Raw genomic sequence first — 19,360 nt, forward strand, 5'->3', positions numbered from 1 at the left:
TGACCCGCTCTGACCCGATCCAATTCAATCGGACATGATGTGCTTGTGTGCGTACTGTTCACGGTGATCCATGGTCGTACTGTACGATCATACCTTTTCTGGCGTCGTCTCCGTCAGATCCAGATCGTCCATGAAACTCATTCGCTCGGTGCGTGGGGAGAGCAATTCGTCGCTCGGCTCGACCACCGACGGATGCAGCAGTGGCTCGCAACCTGAGGTACTTTCGTCGCCCTCGCTGGCCGGGCGGTCCGGCCGCGAATCGGGATCCTCCATCCAGTAGCTCTCGAGCGCGCCGGCGGCACACACCAAGCCACAAGCCCACCAGGCCAGACCATTGCACCCGAGTTTCAGGCCAGCTGAGTGGATAGACCCGGTGACCACGGGGCCGCACGCCCGGGCCAGGCACGCCATCGAGGCGGCGAACCCGTTGACCGTGCCCAGCACGGACTTGGAGTGCACAGCGTTGGCCAGCAGGATGGCGTTGGACGGGAACGAGATGGCCTGGAACGTGATCTTGATGACCAGGCTCAGGTAGATGCCCACCTTCTGAAGGCGGTCCGGCAGGAGCACGAGGTAGGGCACGGCAAAGTACAGGATCGGCCAGACCGTCAGGACCACGCGGGACGAGTACAGCGTGCCCAGCCGCTTGGCCATGAAGGGGAAGATGAAGAACTGGGCGAAGATCGAGTACGCGCCTTGCACGGCCATCATGAAGCCGATGGCACGGGTGCTGAGGCCGAATCCGCCGGAGAATTTGAACGGTAGGACGGGCTTCGACTGCATGCGCTCCTCGCTGAGGAAGGTGGGCATCAGGGCGTCGAACGAGACGCTGTGACTTTTCGGGAGTTAGTTTGCGGCTTCAGATCCGAGAGTGTCACAGAACCAGACGGCGGGACGGTCATGGCACTTACTAAGCAAGGAATGCATATGCAACGACGATCAGGATGACCTGCCGGCTGAACGTCTTGACCACGCCACGTGGCTCCTTCTCGCGCAGCATCTCGGCGTCCATCTCTTTCGTCGAAGCCGAGCGCAGGAGCGGAGAGCTCTCCATACTACGATACCCCGGGGGCGGGTCGTTGTCGTCGAACAGCAGATTCATGGGCTCTTCCAGGGCGAAGGCGGATTTCCCGGTGGTGCCCATCTCCTGGGTCTGGGTTGTCCGCCGGCGGGTTGTGCTTCTCAGAAGTATTGTGGCCAATTCACGCCCGTAATCCACGTCGTTCTTCTTGTCGGCATGTGTTTCCTCGAGAAACAAGATGCCGACGGTGATTCCGAACACGAGAATCGCGACGCAAAAGAGATTCGGCAGTAAGAATGGGTACTTGTCGAAAATGCCGCCCCTCCGAAACCCCAGGTTGTCACATGGCATGGCCAAGGTTCCGCCGATGGAGGGCCCAATAATCGAGCCGATGCTCCAAATCACAGGCATGACGGAATATGCGCGAGGCTGGTGCTCCTTTTTGGTCACCAGCTCGGCCACGGTCGTCTGGAGGACTCCGACGTTTCCATTGAGCAGGCCACCCAGAGCTCTGGCCATGATGGCGCCCGGCAGCGTGCGGGCAAAGCCAAAGCAGATCATGCTCAAGGCTGTGCCGACGAGGCCCATTATCAAGACCGGCTTGCGACCTAGACGGTCACTAATCCGGCCCCAAATCATGCCGGTCGAGAACTCGGCGAATGCAAAAGCGGTGATGAGCATGCCTGCGTAGACCGATATCTGCGACTCATCTTGGGTGATATTGAACGATTCAATCATGCGGTAGGCGTAGGGAAAAATGGACATGAAGGCGATTGGTTCGCATAGGCGACATATGGCTATTGATCTGGTGTGTTAGTTGGGCCTCTTTGTTCCCTCGCAACAGGTTGCCAATTTGGGGGTCGGGGGAGGAGGCTGCGAGATGACGTACCGAGAACGCCCAGTTGTCTGAAGGGGAAGCTATCGTCGACATGTTCGCCGAGGAACAGTCTGGTGAGACGGTTAGGCATCGTCACCGAGGGAGGAGGGAGGGAGGTGGTGGTGTCGTCGTCGGGCAGGAGCAAGCAGGTGGACAGAGAAAAGGGTCGTCCGACTGACAGCGCGAGGGGACAGCCATATTAAGGGCAAGGAGAAATTTCCAGGAGACAGAGGAATCAGCAACGATAGACCAGACAAGCGGGGCGTTCCCATCGGTGTCTGCTGGCGGAATGGTGCATCCGCCCGCGTGGAAGAAGAGGCGGTGGACAGCTTGGGAGGGCAGTTGGGATAGTACGTAGCACACAGACGCGGCAGCATGGCAGGAGTTGCGATGGAGACGCATTATTGCTGCGCAGGGCCAGTGGCCAAATCAAGCCACGGTTACACGGGTGAGGAAGCGGAACTCCCAGGCAAAGTCTCTGACATCCGCGCCCGGCTGCCCACAGAAGGCCGAGTTGGGCAGCTCCAGTGACTGCGCTAGAGCCCAAAGCCGGACCTGCCGTCAGACCAGTTTGGAGGCACCCGAGAGAAAAAAATGTCCGCGCGCAGACCGGGGTTGGGAGATGATGTTCTCCAGACTGGCCGCTCTGGGACGTTGGGCAATTAAGGGCGAAGTCAGGAAGGCACCGGAAAGTGGTGACGGTGCGACGCAGCGCCAGGTGGGATATCGATAGATCCTGGACGCGGGCAGTGGCGGGGGGGAAACGACCTGGTGGATCCTAACCGGCAACAGAAGAGGTTAGCATGGGCATATCAGCAGGGCCAGAGGTCCATTTGGCTTTTCCCTGCCGTTTGGGCTTTCAGGAAGGTGGGTTTCAGGGCTGCCATGCGACGATGGCGGTGTGGATCCGGCATTGGCATCACGGCCAGGATCTCAGGGCTCCTGCTGTGTAGACTGAACGAGACAACAGCGCGAGGAGGGGGCGCAGCGGGAGCAGTATGTCCGGTGCTCATTGGAGAGGCCTTGCTCGCAGGACTGAATACAGCATCAATCATCGAGAAAGAAGTGCCAGGTTTATCCGACCAGGTTCAGCCAGAAGAGGCCGAGAGCCCAAGGAACCGCGACGGCGGTACCTTCAGCCAGGGCCCATCGTTGGCTTCGGGGGCCTGCACGAAGCCTCATGACTCGGAGGATCGATAGGCATGGCTCTCATTCGCAGGCCACGGTAAGCACCGCGATTCGTCCACTGGAGGGCAATTACCCCTGAGCAAGCTCGAGTGGGCCTGAAGCAGCTGGGCTAGGGACGACACCCCGGTCTTCCGGTCCCCGGGGATCAGGCTTACCGAAGAGTTGTTTACCTCTAGTGGGGGCAATTCCACCACTCGGCTAACGCTGGATCTCCGCTAGATGGCCCCAGAAGCTTTTTGCCTTTTGCTTTCAGTGGCGAATAAGCGGCTGCGTACCCAGGACCCAGCAGGCGCCTTAAAAAGCCCGCTGCCCCTGTAAGCCTACACGCCCGTGCCAGGGGGTGTAGCACTGCTGTGTGATGAGCACGCCGGGCTGCATCAGCGGCATGTCATCTCACTCGCTTCGGCCACCATGTGACTCGACGCTCTACCGGTCAACGTACAGCCCACATCAGGACCGACAGTTGGTCACCGATCGACTCGTCGCTACCGAGTGAGTGTTTGATAGGCAGGCTAGAGGCGGTGAAAGAAGCGGTCATGCCCTATCGAACAACGAACAGACCAGTTCGGGTAGCAGGCGGAGACAAGGCAGAATTTTAACCGAAGAAGCTGCTTGGTTGTAGAATAATTAATCGCCACCCCAGCGGTGCTGCTTGAGTACATACTCTGTTGTTTGTACCACAGTACGTGTCATGCGGTAGTATGCATCCAGAGACCGGGGTTGTAGCAATACTCTCCGCAAGCAGACGCGGATATTCGGAGGGTGCATCACGTTGGTGACTGGCTGGATGCAAAGCCAACTTTTGTGACATTACCCACTCACCTGTCATCCGTGGCCGAATCAAAGTTAGTTATCAGGCGGCTCCAGCTGGGCTGGCACAGCTTGCATCGCGGGATGAGGTATCGAGAGGGGCAAGCTGCACCGAGCCGCGTGACCAGGAAAATGACCCAGCAGCTATGGACAGGCACTGGAGATGAAGGACCGTAAAAGATCCGGAAAATGAGCGGCTCGCAGGACGAAGGAAGATGGCAGCGCTACCAGGGAGAAGAAGCAGACGAAGAAAAGGTGGTCTGACAGGGTGCGGGCAACAATGCACCACGCAGCGCTTGATAGTGCGAGTCTGCACTCGACAAGACCGGATGTGATTTGAGGAGCCAGCTACTCCGTGCGGATGGTATATTTCGACATGGATGAGACTTCAGGCCGCGGGACTCTTCTATCATATGCAGAGTGCAGGATCCACGTGTGCCAGCAGCAATTGTCATTGACGAATCACGCCACGACAGGCGACAAGTGATAGACGCGATGGTCAAGACGACAAATTCGGTACCGTAGTTCGGATGCGCAGCCAACTGGGGAACAAGGTTGTGCTCGAGTCTGCGAGCAGGCGCCGGTGCATGGGGATGATTCGTAGCTGAAAGTTTCCAGCACTCTGCAAGCAAGGGAGCCGTTGATGGTCTGAAACCTTCACACATTTGAGTTTTCTAGCGACTGTCGAGAGCTCGGAAAAGGGAGCTGCTGAAGCCAAATCCTTCGGGGATATTAGCTTGCCCCTGATTCAATTTTCCAGAAGCGCCGCTCATCGCCGCGGTGGCTGAAGTTGGCAGGCTGCTGCCTGCACGACTCTGAGTACTCCCGGTGGCAAAGTACGAGTACTTCATGGATAGCATCAGAATTATTCACCGATTCCGGGGGACTGGTTCGCTCTCTGAAAGACGTGCGCCCGATGCTGCATTGTTGCCTTAGTCGCATCTTTAGCTGCGCGTTAGGCCCGACGACGTCTAAGCGGCCTGGCGTGTCTGTAGGTGTTTCAAATCTTGAATATTCGGGTCTCCTCCCGGTGTGCACTCCCTTGCAATGCTCCTTGGCACATGGTTTCGTCGCATAGCACAGCGAGATTGCCGACTTGTATCAGAGCAAGGCTAGGTATCAGCAACAGCGGAGACCGAGACAGAATGTTTGTTGCCACGTCGACCGTGTTAGGCGTTCTGTCGCCCATTTCTAGTTCGGAGAACCGAGCAGAACTCCGACGCATGATGTACTGTACAGCTAGAATAGACCCGACCTCTATCGGAGTGCAAAAGGTACCTTGGGCAGCGGTATAGCCGCCCAGCTGTCACTGGCTTCTGCTTCTGCGTCTCCTTGATGGGGGAATCGCAATTCCTGATTGCCTGTTTGCCTCCCTCACCGCATTTTAGTCAGGTCGAAGAAGAGCAAACATCGGGTTTGGTGAGGTCGGCACCGCCGGCTCCAGTAAGGAGGCACGGAGCCTTGGGCTTCGCACCTCTGACGACCAAGACTTGTTGCGGCTAAACTAGTCCAGCCTCACTCTGCACGCATGATCTCCGACATGCTGGGGTGGGACAAAATCCTCTGCATATGATGCAGCATGGCCAGCATGCCTTAGAGCATGCACAATTTCGTATGCGCAGCTCAATTCTCGGATCACACAAGGCCACCCCACCAGTGAGCCGCTTACCCAGTCTGTCTCGCGAGCCTCGTTGAACAATATCCGTACCAAGGCGCTTCATGCCGTAGCTGCAAGGCGGCAGCTACGTGATATCTCCACCGCAAAATACAGCAATAACATCATCGACCACCACTGAATTCGTGTCTTGATGTTACACGACATGCAACCCGTCTGATGCCAGCTCATACACGCCCATGTCACCAACCCCTCACCGGTGAGGGAATTACTGGTTTCGGCCAGAGCCATCAGGGAAATGCCCCAGACCAGCAAGGCTGCTTTGGTCGCGGACAATTTGGTTGCCTTGCGCTGACCTGTCTCCGCCCTGCAGAAATAGCCAGATATCGATTTCGTCGAGGCGCAGATCCCTTTGAGGCGCAGTCAATCGTACCGAATAGTCAACCCTCAAATAGCGGTCAGATTAAGTTGCATGATGTGCAATTGACGCACCTGTCCCATCCCAGGTCTAGGCCGTTGATGACTGCATTGACTGACGGCCTGCAGCCGAAGCAAGATTGCTGTGAACTGAGCCTTATTGACGCCCGGACGCACAATCATCGATTCTGACTGCATCTGGCATGTGTCGCGCTCCCATTCGACCTCTGCAGCTACTTGCGCCGTTGCTCCCTCTGCGGACCGGGGCGTCGGTCGGGCACTTAGAATAGGTTCAACCGGGAGCACTTGTGCCATGTTTCTGGCCCATCTGCATCCGGCTTCTTGCGTGGACGTCACGAGGTGTGACTGAGTCGGGTAGACGACGCAAGTTATGGTCTACCCGCAAGCAACCGGTAAGGGTAGGGATCCATAATTGGAGAAACTCGCTTGTCCACTGTCGGGCGGACACGAGACGAAGGTGTTAGGAGGACACACACCGTGCCTGGGAGCCGCAAGCCGATATCGCGTGAATCCTGTTATGAGCCGAGTAGAGGTGAGCAACTGGTCAGGAACCGCCAAGCAACAGATGTGTTCCCGACTCGGAGGCATGCTGTCTTGTACACTACTCCTTCGTCCCCAAAACCATCGCTGCAGTATTGAAGAGTAGCAAACTGTCGTTGCCCGGAGAAAATCTCCGCAGCGATAAGTCCCATCATCGTCATGCTGAAGCAGGCACCTCGACATCTCTGAAATAGTGCGCCACTAGGTTGTGTCGTGCTCGACTTGAGCAACGGGGAAATTTCCTCCTCGGTGGCATACACATTGCAAACGAGACTGAAGACAGAAATAGCCGCTCCGGCACCGCCGACAATGTGGTGGAATCCAAGTGGAATGCATGGAAGTTGTCACGATGACTGGCTTCGTGCAACACCAGATGCGGGTGGTGACCTGTGAGAGGGATCAGTGGCAAGCCTCATGCATGTGAACTGGTATGGCGTGGTGTGGCATGGAGTGTCAAGCAGTCACTACAGTAGCAGCTGACTTATCTTCGCATATCCCGCGCAAGCGAGGTGCAAGTATCGCCAATATTGGAACCGCGTGGTGCCATTGTTCGCAGATCGTATGCACATGCGTGTCACTTGCATACGGCAGAGAGGCCGCCGTCGACCCGGTGAGAGTAAGTTGAAGTGCAGGCGCGGGCGCAGGCGCAGCTGATGAAAGAGAGACTGCTCAGAGAAGGCGCACCGGGGCTCCCCACTCATCGCACACATATTGCCCGACTTCGCGTCACGATCTTGATGATAGGGGTCGAGTCGTGAAATCGTACAGGAAGGTGTGCTGGGCCCGCAGCAGGTTGATGTCTTGCTCTTGACTGTAGCATTTGCGGTTTATCGCCAACCCGATCAAAAGCAGCGACCCGATTGGCCACGATGCGCAGACACGCAGGCTCGCGATAAGCCTGGCAGCCAAATCACCACCTAATCACTGTCTCCTCACTTCATTTGGCGAGACCGAGCATGCTTTCCCCCCCGCCAGCCACTGACATGTCCCGCCCACCGGTGATGGCCGGGATCCATCACCACCGTGAGCAGATCGAGTTGCACGGCACAAGGCTGACCTGAGTGACTAGGCTGTACACTTTTGAAATGCTGCTCCGATAGCACTGGATAGGGCAATTCTCTCCAGTAACGAGCAGAAGATGTCAGTGTCGCTTCCCCGCCGCATGACATGACCCCCTCCGCGGCCTCTCCTCAGAGCGCCAGCCTCAAGCGAGCGTATCCCGCCGACGAACTTCCCCCTCCACCACAGCCGGAGCCGGCTGTGGCAGTCTCGAGCAACTCTCCTGCCCCCAGTTCTGTAGCGTCGGCGACCTCCGCGTTCAGGAATGTGTCCGCCTGCAATCGCTGTCGTGTTCGTAAGAACCGATGCGACCAACGGTTGCCCACCTGCTCGACCTGCGACAAGGCCAACGTGCGATGTGTAGGTTACGATCCTATCACCAAGAGAGAGATACCCAGGAGCTATGTCTACTACCTCGAGACCAGGCTAGCCTACTTTGAGCAGCTGCTCAAGGCAAATGCCATCTCCTACAATGCCGGCGAGGTCTTTAGCGCCGAGTCCAAAGAGCTGAGGGACGCCGTCCAGTCGCCGGGCAGCGCAAAGGGCTCCTGGGTCGGACCTCAGTCGCCCAGCAATGGTTCACCACGCCCGATCCGCGCCGAGGACTGGGACAAGAGGCAAGAAGATGCCGAAAAGCTGAACAAGCTGGTGTCCAACATCGGGATGGTCTCTGTTCAAGGTGCTTCCGATGCACGATATCTGGGTTCAACCTCTGGCATATCGTTCGCTCGGGTAGTCCTGGCCGCGGTCAAAAGCTCGGTCTCGAGCAGCAACTCAGAGCGCGCAGGCGTGAGACCCAGCCGCCCTGTGCCCAACCTTGCCAGCTCGGGCGGCAGTTCCATGAGGGATTCATATTTTGGCTTACAAACGAAACCGACCATCAAGGAGGCCCCCTTCCCCGATCGGGCCCTCGGTGAGAAACTAGTCAATCTGTACTTTGAACATGCCAATCCCCAAATTCCGATCTTGCATCGATCGGAATTCATGGACCTATTTGATCGTACATACTCGATCGAAGCCTCGAAGCGGACCAGTCGTGAACTCTACCTGCTCAGCATCGTCTTTGCGATCGGTGCCGGTATCATCTGGGGCTCATCGGATCCGCAGCCAGATACCCGCGAAGCCGAGTACGCTCCTAAGAGAGCCAGGCTTGCAATGCAACAGGCTCAGCCTGAGGAATATCATGCTTCCGCTATCGTCAACCTCGGGTCGTTTCTGGCATCCAGCTCCTCCGCCGAGGCTGCCCAACGACCGAATGGTGATCTGGAAGAGCTTCAGGCCGTCTTACTACTGTGCAGTTTTGCTCTCCTCAGACCTGTGGCTCCAGGACTGTGGTACATTGTAGGTGTCGCCATGAGGCTGGCCGTGGACCTCGGCCTCCACTACGAAGACGGTACTGGAATCGACGATAACATGGAGATGCAAGGAGGACCACGAAACCCGGCCGACAGGCCACCAAAGCCCGTCGATGCGAAAGAGAAAGGTCGACGTGAATGGCTTCGTGATTTGCGTAGACGACTTTGGTGGTGCACGTACACGTTTGACCGCCTCGTCAGCACGTGCGTAGGACGACCATTCGGTATTACCGATCAAGTCATTACCACAGAGTTTCCCTCTCTCCTCGACGATAAACACATCAGCCGAGCTGGCTTTTCGCAGCCGGCGTTCCCCGAAGAACCCACCTACAAATGGGTTTCGCACCATTACTTCCGTCTGCGGCTGTTGCAGTCCGAGATTCTCCAGGTGCTCCAATATCAACAAGCACAGCAAGCACGTCTCAGTGGCACCAACCAACGTAACCAGTTCATGCATACCAAACTACCGTCGCCATTTCTGAGTAAGTTTGACTCTTTCCGATCGTGGCGACGAGACATCGACCAACGGCTTTATGAGTGGAAGGAGTCGGCGCCCGATCCCTCAGAGACCGGCGTCGGATTTTCCGTGCAGTTCCTGGAACTCAACTACTGGCAGGCTGTGATAATGCTGTATCGACAGAGTCTCAGCGTTCCAGCGCCCCTGGCCAACGAACTGAGCCCGACAGAGGATGTGGCGAGCCCCTCGAGCCTGAGGATGGAAGAGAAAGAGGATGAAGACCTGGTGTTTCTCAAATGTGCAGAGGCTGGTCAGAAGACGTTGAAGTTATACAGGCAACTCCACCGCCTCCGACTCGTGAATTACACATACCTGGCAACACACCATCTGTTCATGGCCGGTATATCGTTTCTCTACGCTGTCTGGCACTCTCCGGCCGTTAGAGCTCGCCTGGTAAGCATACCGAGAGATTGTTGCTTCCCGCCTCCATTGACTAACCCCGACTGCAGACACTCGATGACTTTGACTTTACCGTCCTTGCCGCGACGTCTGTGCTCGGCGACCTCATGGAAAAGTGTCCGCCCGCCGAAGCCTGCCGCGATGCCTTTGATAGAATGAGCAAAGCGACTGTGCAAATGTGCATGTCGACTCCTGGCTTCGGGTTCTCAGTTGAGCCACGCGACGAAAGACAACCACGACAACAGCTCTCCCGGCAAACCAGCCTGCAGAACCATCCACAATCCCAACCAGTGCTAATGCAGATCGATTCAACACCTCCCTCAACCACACGCATCGCCCCCAGGCCCTTCCAGAAAAAACGCCCTCCCCCAAAGTTCGATATGGACCTCCGCGAACTCTTCCCCGAGGATCTCGAGCCCAGCACCCGTCCCTCCTATTCATTCCCCCAGCCGACGCAGTGGTTACGGCCACAACAACATTCCCCACAGCCCAGCCCCAACACCGCCATTGGAAGGGGCCTCCACGCTGCTTCTCTCCAGCACTCGCCAACCCAGGGTCAGATGTCGCCCGCGTCGAGCATCAACTCGCAGATCAACACCGGCCTCGGCATGGGCCCGTCGTCCACCAATGCCCACCTGTTCAGCCCCCAGCAGAGTCACGCCCAGACGAACGCCCAGTTCTACATGCAGAACACGTACAACCCAGACTTCATGTCCAGTCTGCCGGGCATGGACTTTCTAAACAGTATGGGTGGCGACAGTGGGGCGGGCGGCGAGGACGACTTCAAAATCGACGCCGGCGGTTTAGGCGACTTGGGCTTCGGCATGGGTTTGGACATGCAGCACGATTGGAGTGACGGGCAGCAATACGATTTGTTTGATGGCTTCTTTTTCGGCAACGGCATTGGCAATGGTAACGCCAACGGTAGCGGCAATGGCAATGGTAACGGGTATATTGGTGGGGATGCGGGTGGGTATAATGCTGGGCAAGGGACCGGAACTTCTTGACTCGTGTGACTAGAGGACAGTATAGTAGCGTACAGTGAGTATACGAACGCATACTCATATCCATAGTATATGCTATGTGGGCAGGGTAAGCCTCCAATTTGAAAGTACGAAGCACGTACTTGGACGCGGAATATACTCTGTTGTGCGTGTACTTATTGGAAGCTGTGTACTGTGTAAAGTGTACCATCTATGAGGACGTGAGTGGCGATGTAGGAAGACATTTCATTCGATCTGCCAGGACTACATGGGAGCAGGTTCAGCTCTCCCTAATTTGCAGGATTGACCCCTGTAGACCTTTTATCCAGGTCTTCTGCGAGGACTACCGCGACGGACAACAGATATCACATGAAGGTGACTCCACTCGATCGCCTCATTGCCTCACGATGGGTCAGGACCGCTCGGACGCGACACGCCCTCGTCCTTTCGTGGAATGTCGGCTACAGTATCAAGGCCAGCAAGCCGCTCGCGGCTCAAGATCCAGCGACCTTGACTCATGAAGCACGGGTGGCATTCCGCAGGGGTTCATCACAGCAGTGTCAAGGTTGCGGAACGCATGATAAGGAAGCTACGCTGGATCCAGATATACTGGGTAGTAAAGGCTCTCGTACATATTTATACAGAAACGTACAGTAATACTGGCTTCTGGCATTCTCTCTCTCTCTTCAGAGCCCGCGAATCCTCGATCTTGCTGTATGCCATCCATACCGAGGATTGTTGTACCCACGGCTAACCGTTTGCGATCCCGGTTGATACCGAACACGAGGACTGTACCCATCAGGTTTGGATAACCGTGCTCTGCTCAATGTATGTAGTCCGAGCAACCACCAGGAACGAAGTCCTCGCAGTTGCAAATGCAAGCGCCGCGCGATAGCCTGGCCTGTCGTGCGCGAGCTTGGCCTGCGTCCCGACGACCTGGTCCTGGTCTTGTACAAAGCCAGAACAAGCCTCATGCCTATGCCTTAGCCAGTCAGTCAAACGGGTCAACGAGATTGCATCCAAGCGTCACTCTGACTGCCACGTGCTCGGTTCCTGTCTGATACTCATACAACCTCAATCCCCAACCTCACTGTCACCCTTGTCACCGCTGCTGCTGCTGCATTGCCCCGACCTTCGCCTCGACCAACCTCCCCACAATCTTCTCCAAGATCGCAGGCCCTCTCCCTCCCTCTGCCTGTGCCTCTCTCTCGAAATACCCCACAACGCTCTTCTCGACCAATTTCCCCACAATATCAATCTCGACATTGACCCCCTCCCCGGCCGTTTTCCCCGCCATGACGACCCTCTCCTGCGTATAACTGATCAACATGACCTCAAACCATCCCTCCTCGTCATTGACCCGTGTGATCGTGAGACTCGCCCCATCCAGCGTAATATACCCCTTCTCCACGATATATCGCAAGGGCTCCCTCTCGCGCGGCTGTAATCGGAACGTCAACGCATTCCCGTCGGGCGTGACGCTCACGATGGTCGCGATGGTGTCGACGTGGCCTTGCACAAAGTGCCCTCCCATGCGCGTACTTCCCAGAACAGCCCTCTCCAGATTGACGCGGCTCCCTTCTTTGAGACCGCCTAGGTTCGTCCGTCTCAGCGTCTCGGGCGCGACGCCGACCTTGAAGCGGTGGCGCGACGAGTCCAGCTCCGTGACTGTGAGGCATGTTCCGTTGACGCTGATGGAGTCGCCTAGTGCGGCGTCGGTGAGGATCGAGGAGCAGTCCGAGATGGTTAGCGAGGTGCCGTTGCCGCCGGAGGTGGAAGGGTCGAGGGGCACGAGCGAGCTGACTGTGCCGATTGTCTCGACCAGGCCGGTGAACATGTTTGCGTGAGGTGGCCGAGGCAACGAAGGGGCAAGGATGGTGGTTTATCGGGGGGGCAGTAATGATCTGGTGGAAGCGTAGTTCTGTATTTCACACCTGTGTATGTGTATGTACAGGTGGTGAATATGTAACCGATCAATGATCCCTGCATGATGCGCGAGGATGCCAGACTTTTCGGGGGTTCTTGATTTTTCCCCGCATGCATTACATAATCGGCATGTCAGCCACGCAGCCTTGCGCTGAGGCGGCACGTGGGTTGCAAGCCGGCCGACTTTCCCGCCTGGGTGGGCAAGCTCCTTCATAAGGCTGAAGGCTGGCGCCTCTCACACGCTCCCACCACACATCAGGCTTGCTTATAGCCCGACTCTCTCTCCACCCGATTCTCCGTTACAGGAGCAGATCCAAGTATCTTCTAGGATATCATGGACTCTTGCTTCCAACTGTGATCATCGCTCCTTTCCGTTCAAACCATCCAGTCCTCTCGTGCTCGGCTCGTGAAAGCGCCATGGTTCGAGATCGAAGCTGGAAGCGGTGCGAATGAGGCAGCCGCTGTCAACCTGCTGGCAGACCGGTCGTCCCGCCGGGCCTTCGAGTCGAGGATCCCTGCACCGTGGGCCGAGCGTGGAGGTACTCGTGTAACCCATTCTGTACTGCGGTCATTCGTGGCGAGCAGGCCGGGGTTCGAGGCTGTCAGTCAGTTACTCAGTCAGTGTGCGCATCCGCGACTCTCCCTCGCCGTCTGGTAGGCTGCCAAGGGAATACTTCCGACTCCCAGGTCTCGATCTGTCGTCTTCCAAGAAGAACATCGCCTTCCATGGGTGTCGTGCTTGATATGCTGCGGAATGCCCCTGAAAGCGGCCGTGCTGGTTGTTGTGGATCCCTAATCACAGTCCTCCTGCTCATCCGCCTTCCCTTTTCTCTGCGGCTGCCCTCTGCTTCGCGCTGCAGCTGAGTGCCAGATGAAGAAGACTGTCGCGGTCTGCGTACCCGGTCAGATATACGCACAGAATCTTCGTTCGAGCGAATCAACTCACGCTCTGTACTGCGGAAATATATGTCCAGCTTATCCAGCCATGGCGGACTCAGATTGCCCGACAGCCGGCGCATGAACGAGCTCGATGAGGAAAAAGAGTGGAGAGACGTGGTCGAGCCTTTCCTCCCCAGCTCGAACTCACCAATGGTGGCGCTGATGCCACTTAATTGGAGGACGGGCTTTTTCCTGGTGCCCTTACCCTCGATCTTGATCCCCTCCTGACATACTTGATATGTCGTTAGCGTCTCGCGGACCACACGCTGGTATCGGTATGGACGACACTTACGGTCAAATTCCAGGTACTTTTTCCTCCGCTTGCCTCGTTCCCGGATAAGATGGGCCATGAGGCGCATCTCCGGCCCACGTTCCCAGACGCGCACGTTTTCGCATCCGACGAGGCGGTCGTCATCCCGTCCCTTGTGCGGGCGGCATATCTCGCTGACGGGCACTAGAAGGCGGAGATCCCACCCGTATAGAATCTCCTGAAAGTGCTCACAGTCTATGAGGTGCGATCAGTCCGGCGGGCTGCTTACTGATGCACGGGTACAAGAGATAGCATAGATGAGTCGGACGATAGAAGCACACGTTAGGTTCTCGAGGAAAGGACTCACCGGCTTTACTCCCGAATGTGTAGTTGACCCAAGTGGTCGCAATCTTGGGATGGTCCTGCCGTTGGCCATGCTCGATTGTGAAGAATGTGAGACCTTCCCCCTGCTCTACCACGGCTGTGAATTCATCTCCGTTGATCGAGTAGGGGATGATGTCGTCCCAAGTCGGCACTGTTAGCGTCAGCAGTAAGCACAAAGGCACGTACATGCACGGGCTGGCAGTTTCGTGGAAAGCGCTTACCTCGCTGGCGGAACCGGATCGTCTTCTTGTCGTTCAAGGTCCAGATGTCTTCCACCGCGTTGCCATTCTTGACGAGCAAGACCTTGCCGGCATCACTCGCTTCTATCCGCACGCCGTCCGAGGAGCCAGGCTTTTGCCAGATGAAGCAAACGGACATCACGGGACTAAAGTACCCAGTTAGAAGATCATGTTTCAGGAGACCACGGTCCAGACAGCCGGACATACATCTCAGAGAAGGCCTTGTTGGCAATAATCTGCTGGACGAACTGCTGCTGTTCCTGGTTGGATGCAAGCTTGACGTGACGGTATTCGTCGCCCGGCGTAGTACCAGCGAAACTGAATTTCTTCGGAAATGTCAGCTGTGAATCGATGTTGTGGTCGAAATGCCAATCATCGTTGAGGTCAAGCATCGGGTCTGTCAGGGTCAAAGGAGCCATAGCTTGAGTTTGTGCATTCGGTTCAGGTCCAGAAGGGGTTGCTTGACTGCTGGGGCATAAGGTGGCCGACGGTGAGATCGGCGATAGTCCAAACGGGCTGGTCAGGGGTGTCCGCAAAGGACTGGATATGGCGGAGGTCAAGATATCTTGGATCTTGCCCATCTCCAGCAAGAGCTGGTCCATTCGATCACTACACGCCAGTAAGTCACGTCGTCGTGCATACGGGAAGCAGTCTCTTCCAGAGCTCGGGACAGGAACTTACGAAACCAGTCCACCCTCCAGCCAGGTCAACATTTGCACATTGCGCGAGAGTTCGGCACGGAGTTTGTCGATCATCTCAGCCTTTGTTGTCCACTCGATCGAGTGGAACACAGTCTTGAAAGCTTCAACCCACAGCTGCCAGGCTGCCTCCTTGCCCGTGGCGGCTCCTCTCTTCCTGACGACCTGCTGGTACTTGGTCGCGATCTTGCGTAACTTGAGCGTCGTGTCTGCACATTGTTCGAGGACACCCTGGATATTCCTCTTCACATCGTCATGCGACTTCAACAGCGCGCCATGACGCCGGAGCCGTCCTGCAGCGGATTCCACGCATGATTGGTAACGGTCGGTCTCGTGAATGAAGCGCTGGATCTCATCCGGTGCGTGTTTGGCTTCGTGAAGTGTTTTGGCAGCCTGTGCGGTGATCTGTACTAGAGCAATGACATCTCCTACGCCATTGACAGCCATGAGATCGGCTCGCCGCTGCAGGAGATCATCAAGCAAAAGCAAGCAGTGCTCCAAGGTTTACCCCAAGAAGTAAACGGTATCAGAACACTGTGGGAAGGTCCGCGAGGAAGTCGTAAACGGGCCATGGTTCGTCGGCAGCTTCCGCGCGTGGCTGAGGGGCATCCACGAGGTTGTGATCAACCCATTGACACATGTCCAGCAAGCCACACATCGCGAGGCAGACTCTGGGCCAATAGTAATACGAGAACCTGCAACGTGGGCAGCTAATAGACTTGCCAGAGTTGCTGCGTTAGGACAGCGCCAAAGACGAGAGTTCCCGACGTGGAGGCGCACGTTTTGAAACAAGGCAACTGCTGTTCAATTAGCGTTGTTGACTTGTTCGATGCAAGTCCGGCATGTGGAGGAGTGTCGAGTTTCCGGCGCCGCGAACGCGGTGGTGTTCATTCGACGCTCTGGGACCCTGCATCGCTCTCCTCCATTGTCGGGCCAGTCATGAAGGCCCCGGCTGTGCAGCAAGTCTGGGCAACGACCCGCTCGAAACCGCGCATGGACACTCACGTTAAAAGGGTTGGGTACGGAGTAAGGCTGGCTCGTGTTTACACCTTGTGCTGCGCCCCGAGGCGCCCGCTAGTGACATGCGGTTTCTAGGCGCTGGAGGCGGGACTTGCTCGTCTCGCATGATCTGTTCCGTAAGGCTGGTTGCGAGGCGGACTGAGCATCTTTGAGTCCGTCGTTCATGAACTCATCCTTCCATGTCAAAATCCACCTCGATACCGTGGAATGCTTCCAACAAAAGCTCTCTGGAGTATCGCTTCAGAATATGCTCTAGCTTGAGCTTGCGCTTGAGCATTCCGCCTGATTACAGGGTCTTCAGGATAGCCACAACTCTCTTGGTCCAGAGTATCCTGTCATGGTCAAAAGACACCGAGCCTTTCGAGATCTTGAGGATGAGTACAAGCACATACAGGTAGTCAAACTCGCTGCAGGTGTCACGGCCCGCGCACTGACGGTTCTCTCGACCAGGATCCTACGCTTCGCCGGCGCTTGATCCTGCGCGACATCAATGAAAGACCATTCGGTCGGGCTCATATTCGAGCCATCCTTGTCGCTGGAACGGGCTTCCTAACCGACAGCTATGATGTCCGCAGAATTGATCCTCGCCGTTCAGCGAGCATTGGCTGACGACTGTTGCAGATCTTTGCGATCAATCTTGTGACGGATATGCTGGGGTATTGCTATTTCCCCAGGCATGGCAACAAGATACCCCAGGTCGACGACACTTTGATTAAGGTTATGACCTCGGTAGGCACTATCGTGGGCCAGTTGTTCTTGTAAGTTGCTCTTCCCACAGTAGAATTGCCGTTCCGAATTGTGTACGCGCCCAGGGGGCAAGGGTCCGTCTTCTGCTGCTCTGGAATGGAACTTCCCCTGGATACATGATCGCCTCTGACATCCTCGTAGTGGCTGGCTTGCCGACAGAGTCGGGAGGAAACGCATGTACGGTTATGAGTTGCTCATAATCGGCCTGGCGACGCTGGGTCAGTGCATCACTGGTCCTTCGTCGGCGATAGGTATGACCGGGCTACTGATATTCTGGCGCATTTTGATGGGCATTGGCATCGTAAGTCGTCCCCCCAGATGCAAAGATTGCCACCGCAGCACCACGTCGGTGCCCATGCCCAGCTTATTGACGCCAGTGTGCTTTCCCAGGGCGGCGACTACCCTCTCGCCAACATCATCACATCCGAGTTTGCCTCAACCAAATGGAGAGGAACCATGGTGGCAGCGGTCTTTTCGACCCAGGCCCTTGGACAATTCCTGGCCAGCTTGGTGTCTTTGATTGTTATCGAAGCTTTCAGGAGCCAGACAAACAATGACGTGGTTGTCTGCCACGACGGGAGGTGTGAACCGAATGATGCTGCGCAGCTCGCAGTGGACCGCATGTGGAGAATCATTATTGGTGCTGGCGCTGTTCCAGCGGCCCTCGCATTGTACTGTCGGCTCACCATTCCTGAGACACCGCGCTACACGTTTGATGTGAACCGCGATGTCGAACAAGGCTTTGCCGACTACAAAGGGTGGGTGCAAAACACCATTGGACCGAGGACCGGACAAGGTAGAGTCGAGGCGGACAGAGCAGAAGTTCAAGCTCTGCTGAATCCGGAGGAGACTTCGGGAGGCATCAATGCAGATGTCGTCCCCCAATCCTCGTGGCAAGATTTCAAGCGATACTTCCGTCAAGGCTCCAATGGCTGGATACTTTTTGGGAATTGCGGATCGTGGTTCTTCCTCGATGTTGCCTACTGTGAGTTTCCCAAAGAGCCCCTGCAAACTTGTCGTGGTCCGTTCACCGAATGCCTAACAACAGAGCAGACGCGCTGGCCTTGAACAACACCATCTTCCTGCAGAAGATGGGATTTGGCAAGGTGAACAACAGCGATCCCACAAGGCTGTACACCATCCTACGGAATGGTGCAGTCGGGAACTTGGTGTTGGTAGTCGCTGGTGCCATCCCAGGTTCGATTTGCGCCATATTGTTGGTCGACAGGATCGGCCGTAAATCAATCCAAGTGGGCGGATTCACCATGATTACAATGCTGCTCTTGATACTTGGCAGCTGTTTCGAGGGCATGTCAGATACATCCCGGGTGGCGCTGTTTGTTTTGATCCTGTTCTTCGTCAACTGCGGTACTTGAAGCCTACCAAACGGGAACAAGCGGTTCACTGACTTGCTGGTGCAGGTCCAAATTCCACGACATTTATCGTCCCGGGAGAGTGTTTTCCCACCAGGTACAGAAGCACCTGTAAGTGCTCCCCAAGCGCCCGCATCACTCTACACAGTAGTTCGCCCTGTACAATTGTTCTGATACTGACTGCAACATAGGTCACGGCCTGGCAGCGGCATCCGGCAAGCTTGGGGCGGTTCTCGCTCAGGCGCTGACAGGTCCCTTGCGGGGTATCGGCTTTGAGAAGGGCGAGACTGACGCTTCACCGTGGCTTCCACATGTGATCCAAATTCTAGGGGCGTTCGCTTTCTTGGGGTGGTTGTGTTCCTTCCTCATTCCGGAGACTATGAACCAATCACTTGAGAAGTTGGCCGGCGAAGAGGCTTGCCCTGGTGAAGACTCGGGAGAGGACGACGACGATCAGCCCGCTTCCTTCCTGACAACACTATGGGTCTCTTGTACACCCGTGGTGCTTTGGAAATGGCTCTTCTGCCAGCAACGCCTGCCCTCGTCGCGAGATGCCGGTCTCAGCAATGGTGACGAAGGAAACCAAGACAGGCGAATCTCGTTGTCGCGAATGTAACTGGAACATCATGCTCCGCCGGCACAGGGGGGGATCTTTTGAGCGCATCCTGCCTACAAGACCGACGAAGGCTTGAAGGTGCCCGAAACGGAATAGAAAGGGCTTCTGGCCAGCGTTGTGACCGAAGAGACCACGGGGATGAGATAGTCAAAATCACATAAAAATTGAGAATATGAACATCATTCCTCCGCTCCTGCTCTTTCTGTCTCCTTCTACTACGACTCGATACCCTGGTAGTGATCAAACTGCCGCTCATGGTTCGCCTCCTGAGATGTTCGATGACGGCAAGGACTTCGAGCTCAGATTTGGCTGTGAAGCTACAGATCGCTTAGTGCTTTTGAAATGATGAGCGGTCACCGCAGTACC

The 19,360-nt window shown here is 56.2% G+C and overlaps 5 protein-coding genes across 5 annotated transcripts; 2 read left to right on the plus strand and 3 right to left on the minus strand.

The window, feature by feature from the left end:
• Positions 1-87: 87 nt before the first annotated feature.
• Positions 88-1,989, minus strand: A1O7_07755 (uncharacterized protein; the record flags this gene model as incomplete). The annotated part of the gene is made up of 3 exons (XM_007761751.1): positions 88-835; positions 912-1,818; positions 1,911-1,989. The coding sequence occupies 3 exons, from the start codon at positions 1,987-1,989 to the stop codon at positions 88-90; spliced, it is 1,734 nt and encodes a 577-aa protein (XP_007759941.1).
• Positions 1,990-7,656: 5,667 nt separating this feature from the next.
• On the plus strand, positions 7,657-10,826 carry A1O7_07756 (uncharacterized protein; the record flags this gene model as incomplete). The annotated part of the gene is made up of 2 exons (XM_007761752.1): positions 7,657-9,813; positions 9,870-10,826. 2 exons carry the CDS (start codon positions 7,657-7,659, stop codon positions 10,824-10,826), a joined length of 3,114 nt encoding a protein of 1,037 aa, XP_007759942.1.
• A 1,078-nt stretch (positions 10,827-11,904) lies between these two features.
• Positions 11,905-12,639, minus strand: A1O7_07757 (riboflavin synthase, alpha subunit; the record flags this gene model as incomplete). Its single annotated transcript, XM_007761753.1, has 1 exon — positions 11,905-12,639. The coding sequence occupies one exon, from the start codon at positions 12,637-12,639 to the stop codon at positions 11,905-11,907; it is 735 nt and encodes a 244-aa protein (XP_007759943.1).
• A 900-nt stretch (positions 12,640-13,539) lies between these two features.
• A1O7_07758 (uncharacterized protein) lies at positions 13,540-15,685 on the minus strand (the record flags this gene model as incomplete). The annotated part of the gene is made up of 7 exons (XM_007761754.1): positions 13,540-13,619; positions 13,675-13,899; positions 13,960-14,172; positions 14,285-14,452; positions 14,523-14,686; positions 14,748-15,149; positions 15,222-15,685. The coding sequence occupies 7 exons, from the start codon at positions 15,683-15,685 to the stop codon at positions 13,540-13,542; spliced, it is 1,716 nt and encodes a 571-aa protein (XP_007759944.1).
• Positions 15,686-16,595: 910 nt separating this feature from the next.
• Positions 16,596-18,994, plus strand: A1O7_07759 (uncharacterized protein; the record flags this gene model as incomplete). Its single annotated transcript, XM_007761755.1, has 8 exons — positions 16,596-16,652; positions 16,709-16,825; positions 16,880-17,016; positions 17,147-17,306; positions 17,396-17,990; positions 18,059-18,373; positions 18,427-18,489; positions 18,570-18,994. The coding sequence occupies 8 exons, from the start codon at positions 16,596-16,598 to the stop codon at positions 18,992-18,994; spliced, it is 1,869 nt and encodes a 622-aa protein (XP_007759945.1).
• Positions 18,995-19,360: the final 366 nt, after the last annotated feature.

Source organism: Cladophialophora yegresii (assembly GCF_000585515.1).
Source record: "Cladophialophora yegresii CBS 114405 chromosome Unknown aczIN-supercont1.5, whole genome shotgun sequence".
In the NCBI taxonomy this organism is placed as follows: Eukaryota; Fungi; Ascomycota; class Eurotiomycetes; order Chaetothyriales; family Herpotrichiellaceae; genus Cladophialophora; species Cladophialophora yegresii.